This window comes from Pseudorasbora parva, chromosome 16 (assembly GCF_024679245.1).
Source record: "Pseudorasbora parva isolate DD20220531a chromosome 16, ASM2467924v1, whole genome shotgun sequence".
In the NCBI taxonomy this organism is placed as follows: Eukaryota; Metazoa; Chordata; class Actinopteri; order Cypriniformes; family Gobionidae; genus Pseudorasbora; species Pseudorasbora parva.
Window position 1 is genome coordinate 24,207,806 of NC_090187.1, and position 26,272 is coordinate 24,234,077.

The 26,272-nt window shown below is 38.5% G+C and overlaps 2 protein-coding genes across 2 annotated transcripts in view; both read left to right on the forward strand.

Moving 5' to 3' along the window:
• serpini1 (serpin peptidase inhibitor, clade I (neuroserpin), member 1) overlaps positions 1-7,973 on the forward strand; it is a 34,904-nt gene extending 26,931 nt beyond the window's left edge. Inside the window, exons 5-9 of the mRNA XM_067419976.1 lie at positions 2,095-2,299; positions 2,368-2,477; positions 4,120-4,206; positions 5,993-6,082; positions 7,253-7,973. Of these exons, the coding sequence (XP_067276077.1) occupies positions 2,095-2,299; positions 2,368-2,477; positions 4,120-4,206; positions 5,993-6,082; positions 7,253-7,326 (566 nt within the window). The 3' untranslated portion in view covers positions 7,327-7,973. The remainder of the gene's footprint in view (positions 1-2,094; positions 2,300-2,367; positions 2,478-4,119; positions 4,207-5,992; positions 6,083-7,252) is intronic.
• Positions 7,974-11,032: 3,059 nt separating this feature from the next.
• On the forward strand, positions 11,033-19,828 carry LOC137043532 (leucine-rich repeat-containing protein 9). The gene is made up of 7 exons (XM_067419833.1): positions 11,033-11,225; positions 13,021-13,147; positions 13,246-13,339; positions 13,426-13,553; positions 13,689-13,831; positions 17,464-17,661; positions 19,537-19,828. The coding sequence occupies exons 1-7, from the start codon at positions 11,215-11,217 to the stop codon at positions 19,646-19,648; spliced, it is 813 nt and encodes a 270-aa protein (XP_067275934.1). The 5' UTR covers positions 11,033-11,214; the 3' UTR covers positions 19,649-19,828.
• The last annotated feature ends 6,444 nt before the right edge of the window (positions 19,829-26,272 follow it).

Sequence of the window (26,272 nt, forward strand, 5' to 3'; positions counted from 1 at the left end):
CTGTGCTGTTGCTTATCGTCGCGTGAGTAAACATCAGTAAACGACACCATCGTGTGCTTCGTCATTCAAATGCGCTAACGGACTTCATTGTTGTTCTATGTATAATGTTACACTAGTCTGACGTGCAAAACCGTTTTGCTTGCTACTGCTAAGGTTTAGTCGCATACAATAGTCCATAAACCGAATCATGTCCTCATAAACTGCGAGTAAACACACACAAATGTTGACAGTCCACTAAATACAGTACATACCACAGAGACGGACGTCCTGCTGTTGCTGTTTCTATTTCAGCCTCCGAATTAGATTCTGGATCATATCTATTAGCTGAGATCGATAGCAAGGGTTTCTCCACGCTTGAGGACGTCACCGCTTTGCGCATTTGTCATTCTTTAGCTCCGCCCACACGATACGCCTCCAGGTGCTCGGTTTTTTCCGGAAAGACTCGGTACAGCCCACTTTTCTTTTATAAATGTAATAAAACTAAAGACTTTTCAGAGATTTGAAGGATGCAATACTACTCTATAGGTACTCAAGATTGACATGAGATTGACTGAAACTGAGTGTTTCACCCCCCCTTTAAGCAAACATTTAACCCAACAACTGGGTTAAACAACCCAATTGCCTGCTTGGCCAATTTTCAACCCAACTTGAACCCAACCCAACAGCATTTTTTAGAGTGTACATATAAATTGTCTGGGAAAGTCTCAGGAGCAAAACATTTTTTCGTCCAATCATTGCATTCGGTCCGAATACAATGATAGGATGTCCTACCTGCCTGTCAATCGGTGTTGCCAAGTCTGTGGTTTTCCCATCGAGTTGGGCAACTTTTAAAGGTCAACTGAAGTGCCTTGAAACGCAGAGCATTATTCAGTGTGTTGACGTTGTTTCCACTGAAATAGAAAGACATGGTGGGACATATCAAACAGCTCTTTTCCTTGTGGTTTGCATGACACTAACGTGAAACCAGACTTCATTCAACTCAATGAAAAAAAATATTTACACTGTCTGAATCATTCCCTATCCCCTATATACTGTGGTATGAGCTATTGACCATGGAGAAAATAGTAGATGTGAGAACAAGTTACTGAGTTTAGCTGCAGGTTCAGGGTCAGGAGGGGCAGGATTATGTGTGTGTGTATATATATATATATATATATATATATATATATATATATATATATATATATATATATATATATATATATATATATATATATATATATATAAAACAGTAAAACTAACATATTCATACTAAAAGCCAAAAAACATCATTGATTTCATGGGGACCTTAAAAGAAGTGTATGTAAGATTGTGGCTAAAACTGGTACTGCAATCACTTTTAAATTACTGTAGAGTGGTGTCTCCTTTTGACATTTAAATGACAATATGCTGGCCGAAATTACTGTCAGTGATATAAGTATTTGAAATGAACATGATTTCTTAATATGTAGGGACATATCAGGGCCATTTTATGATTTATTGAAATACATTTCTTACATACAGTTCCTTCAAGTTGTTGTCGCAGGTTGATTTTTTTTTTTCTCTCTGTGGGTTGATTTCCACCCCCTATTTTTGGGCTACATTTGACTGGCCGTTGGGTGACTTTTGTTGCACAAACCTGGCAACTCTTTTGTCAATGTATGTATTTGCATACCTCCACGCACCCTGTTCACGCAGACATCACACATCATCAACGTGTTTCATATGGCTATGCACAGTTGTAGACAGTCACTGAGCACCACAAACAAACAGCAGCCACCTTTTACAGTTCCTCCTGAACCAAAGCATCGAGCTTATGCTGTGTTCACGCCATGTAGTAAACACCATAAATAAGAGAAAGCATTCCATTAAGTTCTACTCTGAGCAGTTTTTGTCCAGCGACTAATTTTGCTCTAGAAATTGTTTCTAGGGCAACACTATCAACAGCACTTTATATTAGGTAGGCTTTGACTACTGTGTACATACTAAAAGCTATAATAGTATCTCAATCCTACTAAAATAACGTGGCTTCATTCTAGTGAAATCCTCTCCATCATGTCAAACATTCAGTATAGATTTAATAGTCACTAACCTCGTCATGTTCTCCATCATCAGGAGAGTTCAGCGATGGCACCACAGAGGCGGGTGGAGTGTACCAGGTCCTGGAGATGCTCTATGAAGGTGAAGATATGAGCATGATGATCGTTCTGCCCCGCCAGGAGGTTCCTCTAGCCGCCCTGGAGCCCATCATCAAAGCCCAGCTGCTGGAGGAGTGGGCCAACAACGTAAAGAGGCAGAAGGTGGAGGTATACCTGCCCAGGTGAGGCACACAGCGTTATTTTTACTAGGCCATTTCATCAAAGTTCACACTAACCTGATCATTTTTAGATTCAAGGTGGAACAAAAGATTGATCTGAGAGAGACACTGCAGCAGCTGGGCATCAAGAACATCTTCACCAAAGATGCTGATCTGTCAGCCATGACAGCCGAGGTGACAGGTAATCGATAAAACAAACCCACTGACCTATGAGAACAATCTGTTATTCTACACATGTACACAGATGATCAAAACGGGATTGACAGGTCAAGGACATGATGTAATGCTCTTGTTTTGCTCTGCCATCCATCTAGCTATTGTGGTGGTGACTTTTGCTCATACAAGCATAACATTACACCCACCTAAAAGATTATTAGGAACACCATACAAATAATGTGTTTGACCCCATTTCAGCTTCAGAACTGCCTTAATTCTACGTGGCATTGATTCAACAAGGTGCTGAAAGCATTCTTTAGAAATGTTGGCCCATATTGATAGGATAGCATCTTGTAGTTGATGGAGATTTGTGGGATGCACATCCAGGGCACGAAGCTCCCATTCCACCACATCCCAAAGATGCTCTATTGGGTTGAGATCTGGAGACTGTGGGGGCCATTTTAGTACAGTGAACTCATTGTCATGTTCAAGAAACCAATTTGAAATGATTCAAGCTTTGTGACATGGTGCATTATCCTGCTGAAAGTAGCCATCAGAGGATGGGTACATGGTGGTCATAAAGGGATGGACATGGTCAGAAACAATGCTCAGGTAGGGCATGGCATTTAAACGATGCCCAATTGGCACTAAGGGGCCTAAAGTGTGCCAAGAAAACATCCCCCACACCATTACACCGCCACCACCAGCCTGCACAGTGGCAAGGCAAGGCTGTCTAATTTTGGTGAAATTGTGCAAATTGTAGCCTCTTTTTCCTATTTGTAGTGGAGATGAGTGGTACCCGGTCGGGTCTTCTACTGTTGTAGCCCACCTGCCTCAAGTTGTGCGTGTTGTGGCTTCACAAATGCTTTACTGCATACCTTGGTTGTAACGAGTGTTTTTTTCAGTCAAAGTTGCTCTTCTATCAGCTTGAATCAGTCGGCCCATTCTCCTCTGACCTCTAGCATCAACAAGACATTTTCGCCCAGAAGACCCGCATATTGGATGTTTTTTCCCTTTTCACACCGTTCTTTGTAAACCCTAGAAATGGTTTTGCGTGAAAATCCCAGTAACTGAGCAGATTGTGAAATACTCAGACCGGCCCGTCTGGCACCAACAGCCATGCCACGCTCAAAATTGCTTAAATCACCTTTCTTTCCCATTCTGACATTCAGTTTGTAGTTCAGGAGATTGTCTTGACCAGGACCACACCCCTAAATGCACTGAAGCAACTGCCATGTGATTGGCTGATTAGATAATTGATGAGAAATTGAACAGGTGTTCCTAATAATCCTTTAGGTGAGTATATTTAGTATTATTATTATTATGAAGCCTAATTGTGATGACCACGTTTAGTTGAAATTGTCTTGTTTTCTGTGTTGGGTGTGGTGAAAATAAAGCTGTAACGTTTTAGATAAAAACATTTTAGATTCAATATTATTATTAATATAACAATATTATTTAATATTGTGTTATTTTACAATTTTTTTATATTAAATATGCCCTTAAATCTATAATCTGTGAATGAGCTGTATGTGTATTACACACTGCTCTGCATCCCTGATTACACCCGCTCATAAATTAATGGAAATAGCTTGCTTAGCATATTCAGATTTTTCTTTTCGTATTCTGTAATCTTCTTTATTTACATATTCTCTCTCTCTCTACAGATGGGCAGGATCTGTTTATCGGGAAGGCTGTGCAGAAGGCTTACCTGGAGGTGACAGAGGAAGGAGCCGAGGGGGCGGCAGGATCAGGTGACATTAATCTCTTTATTACTGACACATTCAACTATAATTACATTACTCATTTAATAATCTTTCTTTATCTGTCTTCATACGCTTCAATCATCCTTTGCATTTCTAATTCAAATTTTCTTTTTTATCACCGTTTCTCAATTTTACCTTTTGTGCACTTTTACTTTCCTCTGTTCCTCTGTCTTTTCTCTATAGGCTTTTTTTTCTCACTGCAGTAAATTGCTTTGAGAATCTTACACATTCAGACAAGCTAAAAGCGCCCCCTCCTGTTCAACATGCATCGTTTTAATCAAGGTTTATGAAAGGTTGACTGAGTCATCATGTAGTGTTGGTTAAATCCTTTAAATATTAGTTTTTTATGTCGGCATTTCTGTATTGATGTCAAAAACAAATAAGGAGGTCTGAAAATATGAAAAAGGATTTTTTTTTTTTTTAAAAGCTTACCTAATTCTTACATGTGTAATCATCGTATTCATGTTTATTTCAAGCTTAAATTACTCAAATTGTGTCCCTTTTAATCATAAATGTATGTATATATATATATTGAAAAAAAAGCAATTTTTTTCAAATAGAAGAAAATTTGAAGGAAAAAAAATCTTCCATTTATTTTATAAAAAAAAACATTTTCAAGCATATGTTTTAGGTTATACTAGTGGTAAAGAGAATGTTATTACTGTAAGTATCCTTATATGTATAGGCACAAAATAAGAAACATTATCGCATATAAGAACAAAGTCATTATTACATATAGAAATTAGTTTTGTTATATACACTCATCAGGCATAACATTATGTCCACCTTCCTATATAGTGTGGTCCCCCTTTTGCTGCCAAAACAGCCCTGACCCATCGAGGCATGGACTGCACGAAACCCCAGAAGGTGTGCTGTGTGGTATATGGCACCAATATGTTAGGAGCAGATCCTTTTAGTCCTGTTAGTTGTCAGGTGGGGCCTCCATGAATTGGACTTGTTTATTCGGCACATCCCACAGATGCTTGATTGGATCGAGATCAAATCAACCCCTCAAAATTATTTTTGTGTTCCCCAATGTGCATCAGTGAGCCTTGGCCAACAATGACCATGTTGCCGGTTGGTCATAAAGCTCTGTTCCTTCCTCTGTTCCCTGTTCCTTCCTTCGCTTTTGATAGATACTGACCACTGCAGACTGGGAACACCCTACAAGAGCTGCAGTTTTGGAAATGATCTTACCCAGTCGTCTAGCCATCACAATTTGGACCTTGTCAAACGCGCAAAAATCACTTGCCCATTTTTCCTGCTTCTTACACATCAACTTTGAGGACAAAATGATCACTTGCTGCCTAATACATCCCACCCACTAACAGGAGCCGTGATGAAGAGATAATCAGTGTTATAAACACCTGTCATAATGTTATGCCTGATCAGCATATAGTATATACATACAGGGCATACAAGGGCAAATTTAATCATTCAAAAAGAACCTACTAAGCTACAATTCCCGGTTTTATTTTCGTCACATGACAAGAAATGGCTTTCTGCATGTTGGTTTCACATTCATATTTTATTAATATTTTAAACTAAAAAGTGCATTTTTGTTCCCCTAAGGATGAAATAAGACTTTTTAAACAACACCCTTGTTTTAAACCCCACGAAAATATCACAAACATGTAAATAAAAAATTGAAAACTTCTAAAACAAAAAGTGCATTCAAATAAATGCCTCTCCATATTGTATTTCTAAAATTGTTTAATCTTGAAAAAAAAAATAGTTACACATGACTGAGCCACTATTGTTTGCCCTTCTACAGGTATGATTGCATTGACGAGGACGTTGGTGCTTTACCCTCAGGTCATGGCTGACCACCCTTTCTTCTTCGTCATCAGAAACAGAAAAACAGGTACATGCCATCTTCAAAAACCAATGAAACTAATTAAAAGCAAAATGATATACACACTGCCGTTAAAAGGTTTGGGGTCTTAATGTTTTGAAAAGTGTCTTTTGGCTTAATGTATTTGATACATGCAGCCCTGATCGTGTTACAAAAATACAATAAGTGATATTGTAAAATATTAAATGTATATATATTATATATTATTATTATAATAATATTATATTATATTATATTATATATATATTAAAATGTAATTTATTCATGCAAAGCTAAATTTTCAGGATCATTCCTCCAGTCTTCCGTGTCACATGATCCTTTAGAAATCATTCTGATATAATGATTTGTTTGTTTTTTTTGTTATTATTATCAATGTTAAGAACAGTTGTGCTGCTTAAATTGTGGAAACTGATATTTTTTTCATATGCAAAAATAAAGTATTAATTTGTCTTCTTTTAATCAAATAAGATTTTAAATAAAGGTATTAATTTATTTCAAAAAAGAAAATCTTACTGACCCAATGATAGTGGACAGTGAAAGAATGTATTAAAGGGTTAGGGTTCATCTTCAGAACACCGTTTAAGATATTTTATATTTAGTCCGAGAGCGTATCCAAGTGTATGCACACTATACTGTCCAGAAAGGTAATAAAAACATCATCAAAGTAGTCCATATGTGACATCAGTTAGTTCATTAGAATCTCTTGAAGAGTCGAAAATACATTTTGGTCCAAAAATAACAAAAACTACGACTTTATTCAGCATTGTCTTCTCTTCCGTGTTTGTTTTCAAACCTCAAATAAAGATTCAAACGGTTATGAATCAGCAGATTGATTCATTCAGATTGATTTCAGCAGTTTGCCAGTTTGACATGTGACTCATGAATCAATCCGCTGATTCACAACCGTTTTTATTACCTTTCTGGACATGGACAGTATAGTGTGCATACACTTGCATACGCTCTCAGACTAAATATAAAATATCTTAAACTGTGTTCCGAAGATGAACGGAGGTCTCACAGGTGTGGAACGACATTATGGTAAGTCTTATAAGTCTTATAGAATTACATACATTTCATTTTTGGGTGAACTAATCCTTTAATATACTGTAAAGCACACAACTTATTTTAGTATTATCAGTTGTGCTTTTAATTCATCATTTTTATTTTGTTTTCTCATAGGATCAATCCTCTTCATGGGCAGAGTTATGAATCCTGAAGTCATCGAACCCTTTGACAACAACTTTGACATGTAAAAGCCCAGAAATCACAACGTGACACTCAGCAAAGTTCATGCTTCTCTTCAACCAACCACCATGTTACATCACAGAAAGCAAACTCATTACTCAGCCATGGTTTTCTAAACACACAAGAAAATATTATATAAACAGGATATTTATATTCTAAAAGTGATTGTGTTTTGATACTCATAAGCTTTAACCGTACCAGGAAATACAGAGCTGTAAATATTTGAAGTCTCAGCGGCCACTCCATTCCATGTACTCCCATTCTATCACATCTTATTCCACACCAGCATCGTTCGTTCCTGTAATTCCTGTATTTCTTCTCTTGTATATTTGATATTGTGTTCCGTAGAGAAACGTTGATATTTATTGCAAGGATTTGTGCACTTCTCTATATGTAGACTCACTTAAGGTCTTTTAACCCCCCTCCCCACCACCCTTTGTTTGGTTTAGTACATGGCTGAACTACTGCTGACATACTAATATGCCTTATTATATAAATATGAGTTTTTGATTTAATGTAAGGTTGCGAATGTACAGGTAGTGGGGCGCTGTTGCCATGGAGACTCAGGCAGACCCAGAGAGAGTGCATTTGGTATAAATGATGAAAAAATACCAGCTGTATTCTCCATTTCAGAAATAAAGATGAATGTCTTCAATTTGTCGTCTTGACGGTTTTGAAATTTCAGAATTGATGCAAAATATAGATAGAGAAAAGCTGCTATGGTGTTCACACATTTACACTGCCAACACACACTTTTGATGTCTAAAATAATCTCTATTGAAAACCTTAACACACCACTTTGACTGGGACAGGTCCAACACCTTGATTCTCTTCTTTTTCAGCCATTCTGTTGTAGATTTGCTGGTGTTCTAGGGATCATTGTCCGGTTACATGACCCAGTTTTAGCAAAGCTTTAACTGTTGGACAGATGGCCTCACATGTGACTCTAGAATACTTCAGTATACAGAGGAGAGTTCATGGTCGACTCAATGACTGTGAGGTACCTGTGGCTGCAAAACAAGACCAAAATCATCACCCCCTCCACCAGCGTGATGGACAGTTGGTGATTGTGCTGATAGTTTTCACCTAACTTGGCGCTGTGCATAATGTTTAAACATCTCCATTTTGGTCTTGTCTGGCCTGAGGACATTGCTCCAGAAGTTTTGAGGTTTGTTCAGATGCAACTTTACAAACCGAAGCCGAGCTGCCATGTTATTTTTAGAGAGAAGAAGCTTTCTCCTGGCAATTCTTCCATCCAAACATGCCATACTTGTCCAATCTTTTTCTAACTATACTGTGTCATGAACTGCCATGAGGCCTGTAAAGTATGAGGTGTATAATTTGTAGTCTATCTGTTTGTATCACATACTTTTACATATATGAGAAATATCAATGCTGTACTGATTTTTTTTCCGAAAACAGCCAAATTCAGTGGGCAGGAGTGCAGTGGGCAGAGCTAAAGAGACACGCACACACACATTCACAATACATTATTGGCATCATTCCTCCCTGGATAACTTTCTATTCAATATAGGTTTGTGTTGTTTACATTACATGCACTTGCACATCGCCTGCCAACAGAACACAGGCATTTGAAGCAGTTTTACTCACCAGTTTCGACTCGGGGACAAGGAACAAACAAGCACACTTGCAGAACTCTGTTGCTGCTCAGTAAAAGCAAACTGCATCCATTGTTTAACGCTGGGTTATTTGGGAAGCTGAACAAGGTTATCTTGCCCCCTAATCCAGAAACAGACTTCTTTAGTGACATTGTTAAATTTGTAGTCTAAAAAACAAAATGCCAGCGCTGCCGGCAGCTTCCGCAACCCGAACGAAGCTTGTGGATGAGATCCAGAAGAAGTGCCCATACAAGCAATTCTGCCTGTTATGACCTCACACAGGCCCATATTCATGATTTTAAATGTGGCCATTAAAACAGCCCCCCCACACACACACCAATTCAAAGCACAATTAGCCATTCTCAGAGCAAACCCATAGCAGTGAATGAATCAGTGTGTTTGAATAAATAGTTTGTGTGAATGATTCAATGACTCATAGCCTAGAAATCTAGACGCACCCTAGCGGCAGCAAATCTAATCTGCCGTGAGTGTCGTCTAGCAACTCTCAATACAGTTCTGAGCTGTAAAAACCAAACTCAGGTCAGGCCAATCACATCGTGAATCGAGTTGGTGGGCGGGACGTAACATAATAACAGCAGAGTTGTGCTTGCGTGCTTCAAGTAAACACAGAAGCTGGCGAACGGCGGTCTTTCGAATCAGCTTTGACCGCGACTCTGGAAGACTTTGCTGTTAAGTTTTCTCTGAGAAAAGAACAAAGAACGGCACTGAAGTCATTCTTAAGAAGAGAAGATGTGTTCTGAGTTTTGCTGACCGGATACGGCGAAAGTTTAATGTGGACCGTTCTGGTTGGTTGTAGCGCTATCCTATTGCGTGCCCTCGGATTGAGCCCTGTCAATGGTGAGTTTCCAGACCAAACATCTTGATGTGGGTCTGGCTTGTCAAGCTAAATGACTCACTCATGAACCCAATATTGTATTGATCCTAAATACTTAATACTCTCAGAATAATCTTTGTGATTCTCATTGATAATTCCTGGGGTCCCAGGGTTTTTTTGGGTCTTTCGATTATCATACACCCTCACCCAGGCAAACCTACCAGGGTTGATCAGACCCCTGCCCATGCTTTATAGCAGCAACCAACAGATCTGCCTTCTTCAACCAAAGCCAGATGGATGATTTCTCAGCTGCATCTGTGGTGGTATAAACAGATCTCCAGCACTATCTCACAATCAATTTGTACATATTTGCACGAGGTGGCTAATTCATACAACCTTACTCGGTGGGTAGGTTTTAGGGGCGAGGTTAGGAGTAGGTCATTTTTTGGATGTAATCACATGAATTAACAAACTCATCAAATACAAACGAATTAGTAAAAATCTTACAAATTCGTACGAGAGAAGTGGTACAAATTCATATGAATTAGCCTCCTCATAAAATATGTACAAATTACTGTGAGATCGGGTTGGGCTCTCATGATCGGGTTGGGCTGCCATGTATGCACTGCAAAGTGACTGTAAACTTCTTGCAACCATTGCTCTAATTCCCAACAAGTATCTTTTATTGCTGCTTTGTCCTTGAGTGTTGCATCAAATTTCTTCACAAGGCATTTATCAGGATTCTCTCTGATGGTGAGTTGTCGCCACCTACTTGCGCACCAATATAACTAGCAGAAAAAGTTCAAATCAATCCTCTATGACTGGCAGCATTTTAATATATATCAGACTGCAGCATATATATATATATATATATATCCTCACCAAGGCTGTATTTGTTTGATCAAAAATACAGCAAAAACAGAAATGCTGTGAAATATTATAAATCGTTTCTGAACGATTATGTGACTGAAGAGGGAGTAAATGGCCGCTGAAAATACAGCTTTGCCATCACAGAAATAAATTACAAATAAAATATTTGAACAGACACCATGTTAATTTGAATTGTAATAATATTTCACAGTATTTCTGTTTTAATGTATTTTTGCTAAATGCAGCCTTGGTAAAATTAAGATACTTGAATGATGTACAATGGAAAATGTAACTATACCGCATAAAAGGGGTACAGATTATACATAGGCTACTGCATTTTCCAAAAGTCACTGAAGTGCAACCTTAGACACACTGCAGTGCTGCCCTGGCTGACCCCCGTGCGCAGATCACTGAAGCTGACGCTGCTGCGCGCGTGCGCAGAGCTCACACTCACCTGTCGCACTTTAGCACACTATTCATCCATCATCAATGGGAAACCGCACTATATTCCTTGTAAATAACAGTCTTCACTACATGTCAAATGCCAAAGGGATCTGTCAGAACCTACGGACATGTCCGAGAGGTAGGAAAAGTTTTGAACATCAGTATCTAATATCTAGCACACTTGCTGGAACAGAAACGCACGACCAGCTGGCTTTTATTTTAGAGCTGTATGCTTTATTCGTGTTTGGAAGATTGTTGATAGTTACTTTTCTGCATAATTTATGGGAAATTGCCACTGGGACGTGAGGATCGACATTTAAAGCAATTTTACTTATGGACTATAGGCTTAGGTTGTTATGATATAAGACTTTACAAACGAATGGCTTTCTTAATATTATTAACAAACTTAATAACATTAAGATAATTGTAATCGGTGTCCATGTTACAAATATTTTGTGATATTTGAATTACTCACTAGGCTAAGTGAAAATAATTTGTATTTAGAAGTAGTAGCTTCACAAAACCTAGCACATCATCAATAACCATTAACAGCGTTAATGTAAGCACATCTTATACAATGTTCTGATATAATGTGCCGGTGTGCTCGGGTGACGTGGGTGACTTTAATCCGGATCAGGGTGCAGAGTTCACGGTAATCTACACCAGAACCTCAGCCCAGCGGATGTAAGGACGTGCAGGCTCTTATTACACACAGAGGATGTTTCTCAAAACCTGCTGAGCTCCCTACATAGGCAGCACATTTGGGCAGCGTAGGTGCTCTACTGTACACTATGATACTAAGATGTTTTGTATATGATAAAACAGTTAAATTAAGTGATTATTTAATACGATTGAATCTGAATTAATTAACGAATGGAGGAAGTAGGTTAATAATGAGGCCTAAATAAAAAAGCCATATTTTTACATTTCTGCAGTATAGGCCTACTGTATGCGAAATGGAATTTCTGAAATGGAACTGGGGATTTTCTATTTTAGTGGGAAAAATATCAGTAAAATGTTTTATTTTTATTTTTTATTACCGATATGAATTAAAAACAGGGACAATACACCATTTTAATGCAAAATACAAATCATACAGTACCTGTCAAAAGTTTGTGGTTGGTACGATTTTTTTATATTTTTGAAAATCTCTTAAACTTACCATTTATTTGATTAAAAAAATAGAGCAAAAATAGTAATACTGTGAAATATTATAAATATTTTTCTAAAAGATCATGTGACACTAAAGACTGAATTAATGCTGCTGAAAATTCTGATTTGTCATCACAGGAATTAATTTAATTTGAAAATATATTACAACAGAAACCAGTTCAATTAAATTGTAATAATATTTCGTAGTATTGCTGTTTTTGTGTATTTTTGATCAGATGAATACAGCCATGGGGAGATTATGAGATTTCTTCAAAATCGTATCGTCCTTGTTCTTAATTTATATAGGTAGTAAAAAGTAACATTTGACTCATATTTTTACCAAATAATAATAATAATAATAATAATAATAATAATAATAATAATAATAATAATAATTTAAATAATTTTAAATTTTAATTTTAACTTTAAAAAACATTTTTACAAAAAACTTAATCTCCAAACTTTTGACTGGTAACCAAACTCTGACTTTTAACCAAACTTTTGACCATTATTATATGGTCAACTCGCTATGTTTTAGGACACAGACCAAGGATCTGTCTCTATTTTACAAAGATTTGTTGGGGCCATGTCATTAATAACATCAACAAATATTATTTAGTTGTATAATGCTTATCATAACAGGAAATGTGATGTCAAATAACTCCTATCGATGTAAATTTAAATAACTCCTATCGATGTAAATTTAAATGTTAAGGTCGATGTAATGTTTGTTAATGACAAACATGTCACTGTCTCTGTGGTTAATGTCTCTCTTTGTCTAGTTCCTCTGGAGTGAACACCAGCAGTGAAAGTTTTCCGAAGTCTCACTCGCACTACTCTGAGTTAAGCGACACACACTCTCCTTTCTCTGTGGAACTGACTCCAGACTCTGGCATTGTTGCCACACCAGTAAGTCATTTCAGAGTCAATATGATTGCAAAGTATCATGTGTGGTTTGATTGACACCTTATACGGACATTGAATGTTGTCATTGTGTTTGTGTGTAGTTGCCATCCAGCCGCTTCAGGTTTGCTTCGTGGCACTGGCTAGAGGAGCATGATGTCCGTGGAGACCAGCTCGCCTGTCCCAGGGTCAGAGAGGGTAAGAGGTCATTCTGGGTCACAATTCTTTTAGTTTTACCATCATAAAATCACTGGACACATGACATCAGTGATCTCATGAAACAGGACCTGCTGAAGACACGCTGTCTGTTAACAGTGAAGACATATTTCTCAGAGGAGGAAGGATGAAGAGGAGAGAGGATGAAGAACAGAAATGGGAGGAGAGACTTCAGGAGAACTGGGAGAACTGTGTGGTGAGACACCGAATCGGCATATTAAATGATTTCTGAAGGGTCGTGTGACTGAACACTGAGTATGAGTAATGGCTGCTGAAAATGATATCTATCTAGCTTCTTATTGCATTCACAGTTCTGTCTCTGTGACTGCAGGTGCTGAACTTGTCTTACCAGGACCTGGGAGATCCATACCAGTTGGAGAACTTCATCCGCATCCTGAGGAGACTGATCCGGGTGGAACGTCTGCAGCTGGTGGATAACGCACTAAGAGATCTCAGCTCTGTCAGACTGCCAAGGTACCAAACTAACCTCTACACTGTCACAACTGCAAGATTGTGCACACGAATGTAACTCTGAATGACACTGCTGAAGTGAGTTGTGATGGAGTTATCTAGTTGGCTATAAGACAAATTCCCCTTGATCTTTAAAGGGAGTTTGTCCTATTCTACTGCATTGGTTGTTTTGTAACAGTATGTGTATGGCTGTGTAAAAATACATGTAGTGCAACTTTAGCTGTGTGCTGTAATCTCATATGAGGAGTTTATTTTACAGTAAGAAGGAAACTGTTAATTATGTATCAGCCTAAAACTCAGCCTCTTTAATCTAATTATTGTATTTGAATATTACCAATAACATATTATATTTCTTTTGGAAATATTATCATAATATTTCATTTATAATCAGTAAAAACTAAAAAAAAAAAGGTAAAATGATTTTTACATATCTGCCTGCCAGAATTGTCGTATTGTGTTGCATATATTCACAATTGTTGAATGTTGGGCCTTTCAATTCATGACAGGCTTTGGGATCAACTAAATATGAAATAGCTAATCTTTTTTTTTTGTCTAAAAATATGTTCTTAAAGACACTCAGTTTCAGTCAATCTCATGTCAATCTTGAGTACCTATAGAGTAGTATTGCATCCTTCATATCTCCGAAAAGTCTTTAGTTTTATTATATTTATAAAAGAAATATAGGCTGTACTGAGTCTTTCCGGAAAAAAACGAGCGCCTGGAGGCGTATCGTGTGGGCGGAGCTAAAGAATGACGATCGCGCACAAAGCGGTGACGTCCTCAAGCGAGGAGAAACCCATGGCTATCGATCTCAGCTAATAGATATATGATCCAGAGTCAAATTCAGAGGCTGAAATAAATTGAACAGGAGAAACAGCAACAGCAGGACGTCCGTCTCTGTGGTCTGTACTGTATTTAGTGGCCGGTCAACATTTGTGTGTGTTTACTCACAGTTTATGAGGACATGATTCGGTTTATGGACTATTGTATGCGACTAAACCTTAGCAGTAGCAAGCAAAACGGTTTTGCACGTCAGACTGGTGTAACGTTATACATAGAACAACAATGGACTAACCGTTAGCGCATTTGAATAACGAAGCACACGATCGTGTCGTTTACTGATGTTTACTCACGCGACGAGCCAACAGCATAGACATTTGAAGCAGTTTTACTCACCGACCGTGAACCTTTATCACTGGGACCGCTCCGTCAAAAACACACTTCTTTGGTATGATTTGGTGAAGCCCTGTGACAGCAGTGACCGTGGAGATCCGCGATGTTGTGAAGCTTCCCGTCATTTCTGCGTTCAAATCGGTTCAAATGCAGCTCTGCCTTCCCGGAATGCTGTGCTGAAGCGTTGAAGTCGCTCGACATCACCCATAGGAATAAAGTGGAGCGCGGCGCGGACTATAACGACATAAGTGTTGCTCAGACGAGTGGATCTGCAGCTGAGCGAGTGTTTATGGGCTCTAGTCACGCGCGCACACCCTACCGGGAGAAGAGCCCGTACGGCCCACACAAGGACCTTCCGCTCTATCGACGTCAAGCCGACGTCAATACTCGAAAAAAACTCTCCGAAACTTGTGAGAAACCGGAAGGAGTATTTTTGACACAGAAATACTCCTTCAAACGTCCAACATTAGTTTTTGAAACTTATATTATTAGTTTTTGTCTATGTTTAGGATGGGAATCCAAGTCTTTAACAGTGTAAAAAGCTCAGTATGCATGAAACAGCATTTCACCCCCCTTTAATTAGAGTAGGTGATACTAATAAATACAGTGGCTCCAAAAATAATTTGGACACTTAGGTAATTTCATTTAATTAGATTCTAATGACACACTGATCAGGCATAAAATGATGACCGGTGACATGAATAGCACTGATTATCTCTTCATCACTGCACCTGTTAATAAGTGGGATATATTAGGCAGCGAGTGAACATTCTGATCTTCAAAGTTGAGGTGTAGAAGCAGGAAAAATGGGCAAGCGTAAGGATTTGAGCAAGTTTGACAAGGGCCAAATTGTGAAGGCTAGACAACTGGGTCAGAGCATCTCCAAAACTCCCGGTCTGCAGTTGTCAGTATCTATCAAAAGTGGCCTAAGGAAAGAACGGTGCTGAACCAGTGATGGGCGGCCAAGGCTCATTGATGCACGTGGAGAGTGAAGGCTCAATCCGATCCAGCGGACGAGCTACTGTAGCTCAAATTGCTCAAAAAGTTAATGCTGGTTCTGATAGAAAGTTGTCAGGACACAGCAGATCGCAGTTTGTTAAGTATGGGGCTGCATAGCCGCAGACCAGTCAGGGTGCCCATGCTGACCTCTGTCCACCACAGAAAGCATCAACAGTGGGCACGTGAGCATCAGAAATGGACCATGGAGTAATGGAAGAAGGTGGCCTGGTCTGATGAATCACGTTTTCTTTTACATCACATGGATGGCCGGGTGTGTGTGAGTTGCTTACCTGGGGAACACATGGCACCAGAATGCACTATGGGAAGAAGGCAAACCGGTGGAGGCAGTGTGATGCTTTGGGCAATGTTCTGCTGGGAAAGATGTCATTTTGACAGGTACCACCTACCTAAGAATTGTTGCAGTCCATGTACATTTCTTGGAAACGGTATTCTTTTTCAGCAGGATAATGCACCCTGCCACAAAGCAAAAACGGTTCAGGCATGGTGCAGATGTGAGATGTGCTGAACAAACAAGGCAGATCCATGGAGGCTCCACCTCACAACTTACAGGACTAAAAGGATCTGCTGCTAAAATCATGGTACCAGATACAACAGCACACCCTGAGGGGAGTCCATGGCTTGATGGGCCTGGGCTGTTTTGGCAGCAAAAGGCGGACCAACACAATGTTAGGATGTCATAATGTTATGCCTGATCGGTGTGTACAGTTCAGACCCCCTTAAATTTTTCACTATTTGTTATATTGTAGCCATTTACTAAAATGATTTAAGTTCATTGTTTTCTCATTAATTTACACACAGCACCCCATATTGACAGAAAAACAAAGAATTGTTGACATTTTTGCAGATTTATTAAGAAGAAAAACTGAAATATCACATGGTCCTAAGTATTCAGACCCTCTTTGCTCAGTATTTAGAGTCTTTTTGGGAAAGATGCAACAAGCTTTTTACACCTGGATTTGGAAATCCTCTGCCATTCTTCCTTGTACATCCTCTCCAGTCTTGAGCACTCTGGAGAAGGTGTCCATCCAGGATATCCCTGTACTTAGCCGCATTCATCTTTCCCTCGATTGCAATTGTCGCCCTGTTCCTGCAGCTGAAAAACACCCCCACAACATGATGCTGTCACCACCATATGTTTCTCATTAATGTACACACAGCACCCCCTATTGACAGAAAAAAACACAGAATTTTTGCAGATTTATTAAAAAAGAAAAACTGAAAAAGCACATGGTCCTAAGTATTCAGACCCTTTGCTGTGACACTCATATATTTAACTCAGGTGCTGTCCATTTCTTCTGATCATCTATAAAATAATCATGCTTGCTTTAATATTTTATCATCTAGTAGTGCAATTACATTAATGTGAGTTATATGAGGCAGAACATTGTGACACCGTACAATCACTAACAAAACTTGTGATTAAGAATGTGCATGTGTTATAGATGTAAAATCCTGAATCTCCACCGGAACAACTTGATGTCCATTCGTCAGCTGCCAAAGGTTCCTGAGATCCAGCACTTATGCCTGTCTGAAAACAGTATTTCCTCTCTGGGCGAGTTGTCCCTGCTGAGGAGCGCGCCGCTCCGATCTCTGACCCTCAAATGCAACCCCTGCCAGTTTCTGGAGGACTACCGCTCACGGTGAGAGAAATGGTTTTTACTTCATCAGAATGGTATGATACTTGGTAAAGGTTTTGACACTTGCTATGGACAAGATTTGAAAAGGTTAAATGGTCCTCCTGAATAAATAATCACACCTGTACTGTTCAAGGTCAAAAACGGCCACATTGGAAACTAATGGGAAGCTAATTTCATCTAATAGATTTAAACGTTTGTTACTGCGCACAAACAAAATCTTACCAAAAGTGAATTTTAACTTAAAATTTGTAATACAACTCGTTTCGATTTTTGGCTTTTAGATTGACAGTTTTACAGTAACACATGTTTTGGAAAATATATATTTAGTATTTTAAAAAATCGTATGATTTCATAAAAAAACTTAAACGGAACCACTTTCTATTAGATGGCCTTAACTACTATGTACTAACATTTTAAATAATAATTTGATACAGGGCACTTTGTACACGCCAGTTTTTACATTGTACTTACATTTAAAAAAATGACCTGCATGTAATAACATCTGTAATTAATTTATGTAATTACATTTACAATTACACTGCTGATGCTTCCCTTACGCCTTAACCTACCCTTAAACTTACCCATACCAACACACCTGTCGCTAATTTACTTGTATCCATCTTAATATCAGAAAGTGTTTTGCAATACAATATGAACATAAGTACATTGTAATTATTTTTTTATGAACATACATAGTAGTTAAGGCCACCTAATATAAAGTGGGACAACCTAAACTTTTTTGTTTAACTTTTTTAATTAGTTTTAACTTAAAAAGTCTGTGCTCCATAGAAGATATTTTAATTCTTCAAAGAAATATATATTTGGAAGAATATGGGTCACCAAACAGTTGATGGACCCCACTGACTTCCATAGTATGGAAAGACAAATACTATGGAGGTCAATGGAGTCCAATCAACTGTTTGGTTACCGACATTCTTCAAATTCTTTTATTTTGTGTTCAGCAGAAATACAACTTGATGAGTAAATGAGGTGAACTATTCCTAACCCATAAAGGCACTAAATACGTCCCTACAAAGTCCATCTCACTACAGTGGCTGTACAATACGACGTAATGCGACGAAAATAGTTATTGTACGCACAAAAATCTAAATAACGACTTTATCCACCAAGTTATTGACGTGAACTTGACCCATGCGCGAGAATATGACGCAGATCCGCTGCTCAGATACATGACCCGGAAGAGGAGGAGCGCCGCTATCGCATGAGTTCACGTCAGAGACCTACACGGAAGACAATAACTTGGCGAATAAAGTCATTATTTCGATTTTTTTGGCGCACAAAAACTATTCTTGTCGCTTCGTAAAATCATTGTACAGCCACTGTAGTGAGATGGACTTTGTAACGACGTCTTTAGTGCCTTTATGGGTCTTGTGAGTGGGTCAGTGGAAATGTACTGAATGCCAATGGAGGCCTATCTGAAGCCTTTGTCAGCTATCAGCTTTCAACAAAATTATAATTATATAATAAATAAATATGATATAATAAATCATTTTCATTTTTGGGTGAACTAACCATTTAAGTGGTAAATTGTTTTACTTTTAAATGTACTTTTAAGATTGGAAGTACACTACAAGTGCACATTGAATACAATTAAGCACACTTATTTTTCACAATGTTATATAGAATGCCACTGAACTTTTAATAACTTGCTGTGAAAACAGTGGATTGATTAAAACTAATCAGCTAAGTACAGATTTTAATTATTATAGAACGCTATCAGAATCAATTGTCTCTGAAATCTCATTATGCCCCAAGTTAATAGCTATACCAGAAGATATAATTTATTATAAAAAAAAGCTGACCAAAGATGTGATAGATTAAAAAAAAAAAGTTTGATTTGTGTTGTTTCTTCTGCAGTGTGTTCTTCTGTTTGCCAAAACTTCAAGTTCTGGATGGCATTCCAAAGCTACCGGAAGATTCCGTGCCTCCTTCCTCACCAGCAGCGTCCAGATTTTGTACCATACTCTGACAGCGAAAGAGCAGAACCTGTGGCCAAGATCTGAATCAAGTGTACTGTACTGTCAGAGTGAACTGTGAAAGCTATATAAATGCACTTGTATAGTAAACTCTCAAATGCACTCTTTTGAACTGGTGAAAGTACATTTGTATGACTTATTAAAGCTATTTTTGTACCTGTACTGCATTGACTTTAGACAGAAGCAGCCAGGATATACAACATTATGAGAAAAGACTACAAAGCACTGTTGGCTGCATATACTGTAGGATGAATCATAGCGCTTCTATTGTATTTAGGACTGTTCAGCTCATGCCAGCTGCATGTAATTCAGGCTATTTGGTTGCTCAATGACCAGCCAACCCTTGGTTTGTTAAGTTCACACTCTGTCCTGAGGGCTGTTTTGACAGGCAAATCCGTTCTTGGGTGCTATTGCTTGATGCTTGGTCGGTGTGAAGAAAGGGCACGGAGATTAAATCAGATACAGTCATGAGACACTGGTTAGCAGCAGATAAAACTGATGATGTCACTGCATGCGTTAGCTTAGCGTTTCATGTTCTCGTCGGCTTATGTGGACAGACTACTGATTGACTCTATAGATCATTGGGACGGTCCCATATGAACAATATATTAAATTGAAAAGTAAACTGATCGTGGTCAAGTAGGAAAGATTGGGCCTTTTTCTTCTCTTGCGAAAATAAAAGGAACACTCCACCGTTTTTAAAATAGGGCTTATTCAACTTCTTTCCTACATTTAGATATGTGGGCAAATGCATTTTTGTCTCAGTGCATGCATTGTTTTAGTTTGGCAGGCACTAGCTTAGCTTAGCATAATGAATGGAATCCTATGTTGCCAGCTAGCATGTCCTGAGTCAAAGTGATTTAAAAAAAAAAAAAAAAAAAAATTCTCATCTTCACGTCCTCTGGGTGTTGATCAATTGCAATGTGTTGCGTGATATTGCTGCGCAGAAGTAGCAGTGCTTTCGCCTGTGCTTCCCCATAATATATTCCCAAGTCAATATCTGCCTAGGAAATCGCCTAGTCTTAATCTGCATCTCTATTTGTACTCGTTGTGAATATCCAGAACACAAGAAGTAATTAGGTGGGGTTTTCTTTTGGATCACTTTTACTCAGGACATGCTAGCTGGCAACATAGGATTCCATTAATTATGCTAAGTTAAGCTAGCGTCGACCCTGCCAAACTAAAGCAATGCATGCACTGAGACAAAAATGCATTTGCCCATATATATTAATGTTGGAAAGGAGATTGGAGTGTTCCTTTAACCATGGTTTGACTATAGTAAAAGTGTAGTTTTTTTTTTTTTTTTTTTTGCTAATTGATACCCATTTGTATAACGACAGTTTTACCACAAATATGGTTTAATTATGTTTGAGTAGCCATGGTTAATTTGCGGTTACTGTGTTTCTTTTGGTTTTATTTGAAGTAAAACCATGGTAAATTTTCATAAGGGTTTGTACATCGTGCAGTCTACTTTAAAGAGATAGTTCAACCAGAAATGAAAATTAGCCCATGATTTACTCACCCTCAAGTCATCCTAGGTGTATATGACATTCTTCTTTCAGTTATATTAAAAATCTCCTGTCTCTTCCAAGCATTATAATAGCACATGGTCATGAATTAGAAGTCTAAAACGAGATTTTTTTTAAAAAGAGAAATGGCTGATGATTTTGATATAAGAGAAGAGGGGCTTGAGTTTTTGCCAAGCCCTATCTACAAGAGGGGGTCAATGCTTGCAATGCCTATATACATCGGGTTAGGGGTTACTCTTTTACCGTAAGTCAAATTGCGTGTTTTTTTCACCTGAAGTTAGTTATTTTAGTCTATAAAGTTTTAAATACAGATATTTTTCTTACACAAAACTTTGCTTCAGAAGGCCTTTAACACCTGGAGCCATGTGGAGCAGTTATATGATGGATAGATGCACTTTTATAGACTTTATAAACAAGACAACATATATATATATAACTCCGATTTTATTCATCTGAAAGAAGAATGTCATATACCCCTAAAGGATGACTTGATGGTGAGTAAATCATGGGCTAATTTTCATTTTTGGGTGAGACAAACATAGGCCTACTTCTGTTCTTAACAGATATATAATATGATTACAAATTATGTGTACATTTGAAGAAGTTTTCAAACGTGTGCTACTTGTACCTGCAAAACACAGTGTTGTTATTTATCATAGATTTACATGTAAAATGGAGAGGAGAAAACATTGACATAAACCTCAATTGATAGTGCTGCATGCCCATCGAAAACAATTCGCACAAAGGCTATGTAACCACTTTATATGTTCGCGGCTTCATATCGAAAAGCATTCATCATGACCCGCCATTGTCCTGTTAAGTTCAGCTTCAGCGGAGATCACTAATTCATATGCGCTTCAGTGTTTTGTTTTAATTTTGGTGTCAATTTCAGCGTCACTGAAACCTGAGCTGTGGAGATCTACTGTGCGTGCAAGAAAGCGAAGAACAGAGAAACGAGAGATCTGACAAAATTAAATGCCTTATACGGCTTATTAAATCTGAAGGGGCTTTTGTTTGACAGCAGACCTCTGCTTTCCAACAGAGAGCATTTGTTTCCAGTGTTTCCTCAAGGATTCATTATAGCTGCCTGGAAAACACAATGCAGATATGGTAGCTCACAACAATAGAAATACAAAAAGGCTAAATAGAAATAGAAATATATATAGGCCTATGCCTACACAGAAAGTTAACCCTGTAAAAATGATTTATATAATCAATAGGTAAAACTTAATGATTTGGATTTTTTTTATAGCATTAGTTAACATAAACTAACAATGATGAAAAACAGCATCAATTGTATAGTGTTAATAATATAACCTTTCATTGAAGAAAAACAATGGAAAGTAGGAGGGGAAAAAAATCACATTATGAAATAAACGGTTTTCTCTAGTTGGCCACTATTATTGGCACCCCTAGAAATCCTAATGAGTAAAATATCAAGTATATTTTCATTCTTATTTACATTTTTCGCATACGAGGGTGACTAGAAACATGAAATTGTCCAGCTATGATTTCCTGTTCCACAGGAGTAAATATATTTTAAAATGATCTAAATCATTCATTACAGTGAGTAAATGATGTGCAGCAAAAGATTGCTGCGTTTCAAAACATAGAAAATGGCTGTATAAAAATAGCTTTTAATTTCAAGTATTTAAAACCCCAATTTCCAAAAATGTGATTTCAGTTTTGTCTTTGTTTAACTGAAGAAAGGTTTTGGCACACCCAGTTGTTAACTTCATCAATCCATTTGCACAGGGAGTCAAAGGGGCTGTAGTCATTAGGGAATAGTTCTAAGTAGATCTAGGTGTCATCAGCATAACTTTAGTAAGCAATTTTGTTATTTTCATTATTTGGCTCAGTTGCAGCATATACAGGTTTAATAGGAGTGGTGCAAGAATTGACCCTTGTGGGACTCCACATGTCATGGATGTCCACTCAGACTTATGGTCACCTACACTTACATAATAACCTCTCCCTTCAACACTCACCTAAAGGATTATTAGGAACACTAATACTGTGTTTGACCCCCTTTCGCCTTTAGAACTGCCTTAATTCTAGGTGGCATTGATTCAACAAGGTGCTGAAAGCATTCTTTAAAAATGTTGGCCCATATTGATAGGATAGCATCTTGCAGTTGATGGAGATTTGTGGGATGCACATCCAGGGCACGAAGCTCTCGTTCCACCACATCCCAAATATGCTCTATTGGTTGAGATCTGGTGACTGTGGGGGTCATTTTAGTACAGTGAACTCATTGTCATGTTCAAGAAATCAATTTGAAATAATTTGAGCTTTGTGACATGGTGCATTATCCTGCTGGAAATAGCCATCAGAGGATGGGTACATGGTGGTCATAAAGGGATGTACATGGTCAGAAACAATGCTCAGGTAGGTCGTGGGATTTAAACGATGCCCAATTTGCACTAAGGGGCCTAAATTGTGCCAAGAAAACATCCCCCACACCATTAGACCACCACCACCAGCAGCCTGCAGAGTGGTAACAAGGCATGATGGATCCATGTTCTTATTCTGTTTACGCCAAATTCTGACTCTACCATCTGAATGTCTCAACAGAAATCAAGACTCATCAGACCAGGCAACATTTTTCCAGTCTTCAACTGTCCAATTTTGGTGAGCTTGTGCAAATTGTAGCCTCTTTTTGCTATTTGTAGTGGAGATGAGTGGTGCCCGGTGGGGTCTTCAACTGTTGTAGCCCATCCGCCTCAAGGTTGTGCGTGTTATGGCTACACAAATGCTTTGCTTTCTGCTCCCATCTTGGTTGTCAGTCAATGGAGACAGCGGCCAGGAAAAGCTCAGGACAGGAACAAACAAAGGACACATACACACGCACTCGACAAGACCAGACAACAAGAAATAACAGCCAAACTAACAACTAAGACTAAATGAAACAAAAACTAAATAATAACTGGAGCTATAAAACAAGGAAAAATAAAACAAAACCCAATCTCTATAAATGACTGAACTAAAAATAAAAGGGGAAAACTGGAGAGAAATAAAATAAAAGTGAAGCTATCCAAAACACGAAAACTGAACAATAAGGCTAGGGAGAAATACCTAAATAAAATCTGGAGAAAAATAAAGTCAGAAACTAAACTAGACTAAAAATACAGGAACAAAAAACTGGACATAAACCAAAAGCTAGAAAAAATAAGAGACACTAAATCTAGAACAGGCTAGACAAGGAGCTGGAGACATGTATGCACACGCAAACGCAACAAACCAGCTGAAAGACATGAGGGAAGGTAGCACAATATAAAGGGACCAGAGCACACGAGGAACAGGTGAGCACAATTAGTGAAAGAAGGACAAGACCAGACTAAACAAGGAGGCAGGACAAGAGGAACCCAGGACAAGAAAAACGGATGTTTAAAAGTCACTTAAGCATTAATCTTAGTTTGACAAAAACAGCCAGATTAGATGGATTTGCTATGTGGCCTGAGTAGGCCTTAGACTTTCTATAATGTTATAGAACAGAAATAGGGAAAGAGACAGGCACACTGGGTTCCCACTTGTTCTGTAAACATTTGATAAAGTTACTGTTATCATAGCGGGGACGCAACACACATAACGGAGAGCTGGTATCAGTTGTTTTTGATACACCTACAACTGATGGAGGAGGATGTGGGCCCTGGCGTTGTGACTGAAGAAATCTCACAGGAGGAGGGGGAGGGCGAGCTGGGGCCACAGGTTTTGGGGCTCGATCCTTTTTGGTTGGGGACTTGCAGCAATCGAGTGTGATGGTTTCAGCATAAACCAGTTCCTCTTTGCTGGAGAGAGGAATAACATGTCTGGTGTGGGGGGCTGTTGCTCTGGTGTTATCAGAAGCTGAAATATGTTATATGTATCCTGTATGTATCCTGGCTTCGTTGTCCAATATACAGAAAGTCATCCTTGGGTGCTGAATTTTGGAGCAGTTCTAATCCGTCACAGTCAGTCTGTGGTGATCTCTGTGGGCAGGGCTCAGCTGGGAGTGTGTCCGTGAGCAGTGGTTGTTGTGGCTGCGTAGTATTATAATTGTCCTTGTGGGGTGTGTCAACCGCATGTGCATTCAGGTGCTGAAATTAAACCCTGTGGTCGGCCATACTCTGTAATCCTATGTAATGGTCGGCCATACTCTGTAATCTCATCCTGTCTGCAAATCCAGTCTAGTTTACAAACAAATCCACAGTGAAATAAAGGAACCAACATGCAATGTCTTCCCCACGTGAGCTGGATCTTCATTAAAAATAAAGTTTATCCATGCATTCATAAAATTGGAATCGAAATGTAGCTTATGCGGCATGTTTATTGCTTAGAAGTTTGATGCGGTTTAGCTCTATGTAGGCCTATGTCATGTCAGGCACGAATGGTAGGCGGGGCTACAGAATCAAGCGTTCTTCTTTTTCTGTTGAGGCGCCGTTTCACCATATGATGACGTTAATTAGGTGTGGCATATTCTGAGATCGATCGTTTGCTGGGCCTGGTGTCAATAAAAGCTTTTCTTTGACTAACAAGGAAGTATTCAGCTCTGAAATTTACAGGATATTATTATATTACCTTATATTCTTATCTTACAGGATCTTATATTACCATGATTTAAAACATCCACAGCTCAAGGGAAAGTTGATTCCCCTTTAAAGGGTTACTTCAGCGATTAGCATATGGCTATGTATCAGTAGAAACCCTGGAGTATATTCAAATGATTGTGCTTTCCCCCCTCATATCCCCCTCAGACAAGAGATTTATGCATTTTATTTCTGGAAAAATTCCTCCCATGATGCAAATATCGTCAATTTGCGCCATCGGTGATCAGTGATTCAGTGGCTCAGTAATCCAGTAGCGGTGGCTTTGAGAGTGGCCTCGTAGGGCAGCGAAGCATTCTGGGAATTGTTGTCTTTCATCCCCATGAGACAAAAATATGTTTTCTGTCTTTTCTCAGTCTAGGAAGCACCAAATAAAAAAAATATTTCACATTTCTACTACATTAATGACCCAGTTTAAATACAGATTTATCTTCCCAGAGCTGAAGTACTCCTTTAATATTGACCCCTTTAATTCATGACCCCTTTATTTCTTACCAAGGGTGCT

What these genes read in the sequence shown, in the direction of transcription:
- LOC137043532 (XM_067419833.1), top strand. An exon ending in CTGGCATTGTTGCCACACCA is followed by an intron (nt 13,148 to 13,245) that starts GTAAGTCATTTC and finishes GTTTGTGTGTAG; the next exon opens with TTGCCATCCAGCCGCTTCAG. An exon ending in CTGGAGGACTACCGCTCACG is followed by an intron (nt 17,662 to 19,536) that starts GTGAGAGAAATG and finishes TTTCTTCTGCAG; the next exon opens with TGTGTTCTTCTGTTTGCCAA.